Source organism: Heliangelus exortis, chromosome 4 (assembly GCF_036169615.1).
Source record: "Heliangelus exortis chromosome 4, bHelExo1.hap1, whole genome shotgun sequence".
Taxonomy (NCBI): domain Eukaryota; kingdom Metazoa; phylum Chordata; class Aves; order Apodiformes; family Trochilidae; genus Heliangelus; species Heliangelus exortis.
In genome coordinates, this window is record NC_092425.1 from 1,349,869 (window position 1) to 1,356,077 (window position 6,209).

Sequence of the window (6,209 nt, forward strand, 5' to 3'; positions counted from 1 at the left end):
TGTCACCCCCTTCCCAAACCTGAGGCAGAGACTGCCAAGAGTTCTCCCTCAGGCCAGCAGTCCTTGGCTCCACTGCTGGAATCCTACACTGCAGCCATAAAAGGGGAATCTGGGGGGAATAAGGCAGGAAAAAGTGCAAGGGAACAATCCTCAAAAGGAGGAGAGTCAGCAGTAACATCTGCACCTGAGAGGACTCTGAGCATCACCCCACTGACACACACACTGCTTGCTTTTCAGCCTGGAAGCTCCTGGATTCTGTGTATTTGCAAACAATTAAGAGATGCCTGTTTGCCTCCTCAGAAAAGCTGATGTGCTGCAGTGGATTAACAGGTCAATAGAAGAGTGGACGAGGCTCTGTCATTTAAAAATACTGTATTTTATTTATATTTATTTACTTAGGAAAACCTAAGGGTAAATGAGCCAAGAGTGTCACTGGTGATGAACCCACACAAAGACCATGAGAACTTCACAACCTTATTACACAAGAACCCCATGAAGAAGTGAGACATTGTTGAGGTGCTTTTATCTGGGCATCAGGAAAACCCCTAAAGCAACATCTTTCCCAGAAATAGCTTTCTCCTTAGCGGAAGCAGGATGCAGCCAGCATCCAGATTAGTAGCACTCCCTTGCCAAAAGATCCCCTGCCTGAGCAAGCTGGGATATTTACTGATTGTACCAGGAAACTTCTCTCACAATGCTCTTCCAGCCACCCCTTGGAGCAGTTGTGCAGTGTTACCAGCACCCTGGGGATAAACCCCACCACGTGCACAGTTCCCTGTGCAGCAAGAGAGCTGTGGCTGCTCCTGTGAGCCAACAGCATCCTGCTGCCCTGGCTCAGCTGCCTGAGCTCAACTCCATGGGAGCTATTTTGGTGGTCTCTGCACAACCTAAGAAGTGTGGCCTCAAGTAACATCCACCTACAAGACACGAGCAGATGGTTTCAGACTCAGCACTATGTACAATTTACTCTTACTCAGTATCCTAAGGAGCTCTGTGGTATTTCTTCTAAGAGGTGTTATTTGATTGAGGGTTATTGAATCTTTTGTCCACTGGGCTGCAGAGGGATGCTGCACTCTAGCTCTGCCAGCAGGTTAAGAAACTTCAACCACCTGCCTCAGCTCTTCAAACAGGGGCGTGAGCTCCTTCTCTAAACTTACAATCAGCCCTGAAAGACAGGAGAAAAAGACAAAAAAAGACAGAACATCCCATCAAACGACATAACCAAGCAGCCCCTCTGCAATCCCTGCAGCCCCCTCCCCTCCCAGGACACAGGCACTGTTTCTCCAGAGCACACAACGTGCCTGGCTGCTTCCCACTGCCACTGAGGCTGTGTGACAACCCCGTCCCTTCTGGTGACACCCTCCTTTCCCCAGTGTCCCCAGGGGCAAGGCCAGGTGCCTGACTGAAGGATCTCCCCACAAAGATGAAGCCACAAAGGTTACTTCAGAGAGGAACTTGGAACTGCTGGGAGGAAACTGCTGGTTTGTACTGTGCAATCCCTGTGGTGCACAAGCACTGTGACACACCAAAGCTATGGCTGCTGACAGGAGAAACGTGCTTCACACAGAGTGACTCCTCCAGAAAGCCACTCAAAACCTAGGAATTTTTGCTTACACCTTCCCCTTTCTTTGCTTCACAATAAGCTGACAGCAAATTCACAGCAGGAGCAGGGCTGAGACAACCCTGAAGGACATTTGGGTAACTTCTTTTCAGTTATTTAAAGACACTGTGAGGTGCCACTTCCCCACCGGTGTGCAGACCTACCCGTGTTGGCACTGCTGCTGGCAATGAAGCTGACCACCAGAGGCAAGCGATTGAACTGCACCACCTGCAGGCAGAGAGAGAGCAGCACGGTCAGACAGCACCTCCTGTAGCGGAGCTGTGCCTCACAAACCCCCTCTGCCAGCAGCAGCCTCCCCACTGACAGCCAGGAGCCACAGAGATGGTTTTTCAGCACATCCAGACTCAGGCTCACACACACCAACACAACAGAGTGCACAGAGGTGCAGGTGGGGAGCTTGGCATTCCCCTGCCTCCCACCCACCTGAACCCCAACCCACTGCCTGCCCTGCAGAGGACACCACAGACACCACACTCCCCACAGCTAACAAGGGGGCAGGCAGCCTCATGGTCTCAAAATATTATTCAGTGTACAGCAGCACCTCCTCTTCCACTCCAGGGAACTGGAATTTTGAGCTCAAAATGAGCTCCTAGCAGCAAGAGCATCAAAGCAGCCAGGGTGTGCAAACTAACCCAGCACCCACTTATTTCCCAACCCAGGGCAGATCATGCAGGCCAGAGAGTTGGGCAGTTTACTGCAATCATCATAAAAAGCCCTCAGGACCACTAGAACCTGAGAAGGGGCAGAAAATTAATAGATAAGTTTCAGGACAGGGGTAACTCAAAGCCTGTCACACTGAAGTTACTCACCTGGTACGTGTTGTAATAGCAGATGATACTTTTGTTTTTGGAAAGCCCTAATTTACTGCCCTGATCTGTGGCAAGGGCAAAGGTGGAGAGAAAGCCAGGTCGCAGAGCATGCTCTGGAGCATTGTCATTGGCAACTGAAACATAAGGGAAATGACAAATCTCAAAAGCAGACCCAGCACTGAGGAACACAAAACACATCTTACACACTGCCCCAACATGGGTGGGACCATCTCCAGTGCATCACTCCAGATCCAGTCATACCAGATACAATAAAAATACAGCACCAAAAGCCAAGAAAACCAAGTAATGTGTGTAAAAGTAGAAGTGCTTTTGAGCACAGACCAGCCACGTCAACAAAAGACTGATAAAAGCTCTTCCTCCTGCTTTGCATGGGCCTGGGAGTGATGTGAAGACACCAGCACCTTACAGAGCTCCTGCTCTACTCACCAAGGGAAATTCTTGTGGCCTGCAAGGGCATTGCAGACACACACACAAAGATTCAGTGTAGGAGATGCTCAACCAACCCCTGAACTTGAAGTAAAAGTTTTAATTTCATTTTCAACTCTGGATATTCTGGTCGTGGGTGCCACCAGAGAAGGTTCTGCTGTGCTTTCCCCCCCTGCTGTTCCGTCAGGATTCCAGCAGCAGCACCCAGTGAGAAGCAGAAGTTACCTTTGATAACAGGCACACCATCTCTATCTGAGACCACAATAGCATGGAGACCTTCAACGCTGCAAAACAACAGAGAAAAAACCCACACCATTTAAAACAAACACAGGAAACATCTTTTTTCTTCCCTGAACAAATGTGTGAGGAAGGGGGAAAACATGGGAACATGTGATGCCTTAACTAATGCAGCATTTTACTGAGAGACACATTTTACTGTGTCTGCTTAGTCCAGTGTCAAGAGAAACCCCAAATGGAACTGCTGCACCCTGCAGGGAACTCTCAGCTCATCAGGAGGGCTGATGCTGCAGCTTCATCAGAGGTGAGAGCCTCTGCTCGCTGGCCCTGCCCCCTGTGCTGCTGGCAGTACCGAACCGGGATAACCCTGGGTCAGGCAGCCCGATCCAGAGAAGCGTTTGCTGCCCTCCCGCGGCTCCACGGGCACCCTGGAGCTTTTTCGGGAAGCAGGGAGCACACGGCTGCGCTGCCTTTCCAGCCCGGTGAAAGCCCCGCGGGACCGGACCGGTTCGGTTCGGCTGCTGCTCCGCCCCCACCACAGCCGCGGGGCTGGCAGCTCCCTGATCCCCGCCGGGCTCCGACCGGCGCCATCGCAGCTGGAACGCGAACGCAGGGCCCGGTCCGGTTCGGTCCCCTGGGCCTCCTCCCCAGTTACCTGGGCAGCTTCTTGTAGAGGAACCGCTTCAGGTCCTGCGGGCAGAGACGGGGGCACGTTACTCCTCTGCCCCCTCCTACAGAACCCACCGGACAGCCCTACAGAACCCCCCGGGACAGCCCCGCAGACCCCACCGGGACAGCCCCACAGAACCCCCCGGGACAGCCCCACAGAACCCCCCGGGACAGCCCCACAGAACCCCCCGGGACAGCCCCACAGAACCGCCCGGGACAGCCCCACCGGGACAGCCCCGCAGAACCGCCCGGGACAGCCCCACCGGGACAGCCTCACAGCCCCCCCGGGCCCCGAACCCGCCCCGACACCGGCAGCCGCCCCCGCCCCGCCCCGGGGCCTCCGTCCGAGCCCCGACCACCGCCCCGCGGATCCGCACTCACGTCGGCCATGGCTGGGTCCCTCCTGACGCTGCCTCCGCCGACCTGCGGGACGGAAAGGCGGCGGCTCAGCCAGGGGGAGCGGCGGGAGCTGCCCCAGGCCCGGGGGAAAGGCGGGGGGAACCGGCGGGGGGAAGCGCTCCCTCCCTGCGGCCCGGACACAGCCTCCCCCCGCCCCGCGGCCACGGGAGAGGCCGCCCCGACAGCCGCCGGGGGAGGGAGAGCGGTGGGAACGAGACCACCGCACCCGGGGAGGGGGGAAGGGGGGACACAGGGGCCGGGTGGTCCCGCCGGTACCGCCCCGTTCTACCTTTGGGCCCGGCCGGGCCGCCCTGCGCTGCCGCCCCCCGCACCGCTCCGGCTCCGGTTCCGGTTCCCCTTTAAGGCCGTGTCAGGTGACGGCGCGGGGCGCTCCCCAACCCCGCCCGGACAGAGCCGGATTGGACCGGCGGCAGAACCGGTACCGCCCCTGCGCAGGCGCCGCTACGGAACGGCGGCGGGGCCAAAAGGGGGAGAGAGGAACGGGAGCGCGGGCTGGGGGCTCTGGCAGGGGTTCCGTGGGTGCCCATCTCCCATCTTGAGTTTTAAGGCAAAAAGCTGCTCGTCTGGCGCAGCTCTAGAAAAGGCTGAATCAGGCAGAGGGGTCACCCACTGCTCCTGCAAGTGACAGAGGAGCTCACCCCAAAACGGCAAATCTGTTTGCCCACTGACAATCCATCCATCCATCCATCCATCCATCCATCCATCCATCCATCCATCCATCCACCCATCCACCCATCCATCCATCCACCCATCCACCCACCCATCCATCCACCCATCCATCCACCCATCCACCCACCCATCCCTCATCATCATCAGCTGTGGCAATTTCATAAATTCAGGGAATGGTTTGGGTTGGAAGGGACCTTACAGCTCCCCCAGTCCCAACCCCCTGCATGGGCAGGGACACCTCCCTCCAGCCCAGGTTGCTCCAAGCCTCATCCAACCTTGGACACTGCCAGGGATGGGGCAGCCACAGCTTCCCTGGGAAACCTGGGCCAGGGGCTCAGCACCCTCACAGGACAGAATTTCTTCCCAATGTCTAACATAAATCTCTTCCTCCTCATCCCATCACTACAAGCCTTTGGGAAGTCCCTCCCCAGCTTCCCTGCAGTCCCTCCAGGTACTCCAAGGTCTCCCCCAGTCTTCTCCAGGCTGCACCACCCCAATATTCTCAGCCCCTTTTCCCAGAAAAAGTGCTGCAGCCCTCTTACCACCTCCAGAGCCCTCCTCTGGACTTGCTCCAACAGCTCCATGTCCTCCTGACTGTGCTGGGGGCTCCAGAACCAGACCCATTTGATGAGGACGTGGCCACTGCAGGGAAGTGCTTAAAGCAGAAAAGAAAATCCTCAGAGCTGAGCTCCAGGTAACATTTTGAAAACACTACCTGGGATCACCTCGCTCCACCCTTTTGTTAAAATATCCCCTACCACACGCTGAAAGTGTTTAAAAAATGCAGCTGGTTTTTTAAACTCCCTGAGCATGATGCCAAGTGCTGGGTTCTCCTCCTCTGTCACCCTGCTCAGGACAGAGCTGTGCAACAGCAGCACCTGTGAGAGCTCTGAGGGGAATTCAGCCTCCAGATCAGGGACAGCCTCTCTTCTAAACCAGGAACAGGTCAAGTATCTTGTATTTTAATAGTATTTCTAAAAGAGCCAGAGAAACCTGGCACTGACCACGTTTTGAAGTAACAGCTTCAAGGATTTGTGTATTAACTGATCTTTTTAAAACCAAGTGTTTCATTTGACTGTGACATTTCCCTTCTGCTCTCTTTGACAGATCTAGAAGGAGTAACAACTTTTTAAGGAATGAATGAATGAAATTTATGGAACAAACAACCTTAAAAAATGTTCTTGCCCTCCCATATTAATCCTTTAATACAAGATTATATTGAAAATGTATATAATTTAAAGTTGCCTCCTTGCCTATTGCAATGTATGTTACATTTTTGTGACTATAATGTTCTGCCTTTTCTTGCAAACTTGTAGAAGGATCAAGATTGTTTAAAA

General features: G+C 54.5%; 1 protein-coding gene and 1 long non-coding RNA gene across 3 annotated transcripts; one reads left to right on the plus strand and one right to left on the minus strand.

Annotated features, from left to right (window-relative positions):
- Positions 1 to 355: 355 nt before the first annotated feature.
- On the minus strand, positions 356 to 4,602 carry LAMTOR3 (late endosomal/lysosomal adaptor, MAPK and MTOR activator 3). 2 transcript variants are annotated; one of them, XM_071742570.1, is made up of 7 exons: positions 4,472 to 4,602; positions 4,165 to 4,206; positions 3,770 to 3,804; positions 3,103 to 3,161; positions 2,431 to 2,564; positions 1,765 to 1,828; positions 356 to 1,165 (listed from the first exon to the last, which is right to left on the minus strand). In XM_071742570.1, the coding sequence occupies exons 2-7, from the start codon at positions 4,171 to 4,173 to the stop codon at positions 1,092 to 1,094; spliced, it is 375 nt and encodes a 124-aa protein (XP_071598671.1). In that variant the 5' UTR covers positions 4,174 to 4,206; positions 4,472 to 4,602; the 3' UTR covers positions 356 to 1,091. The 2 variants fall into 2 exon arrangements, with proteins under 2 accessions (XP_071598671.1, XP_071598672.1); XM_071742571.1 differs by having other exon boundaries at positions 4,409 to 4,515.
- A 388-nt stretch (positions 4,603 to 4,990) lies between these two features.
- On the plus strand, positions 4,991 to 6,182 carry LOC139795654 (uncharacterized). The gene is made up of 3 exons (XR_011725629.1): positions 4,991 to 5,323; positions 5,426 to 5,566; positions 5,727 to 6,182. It is a non-coding gene; the product is annotated as an uncharacterized lncRNA (long non-coding RNA).
- The last annotated feature ends 27 nt before the right edge of the window (positions 6,183 to 6,209 follow it).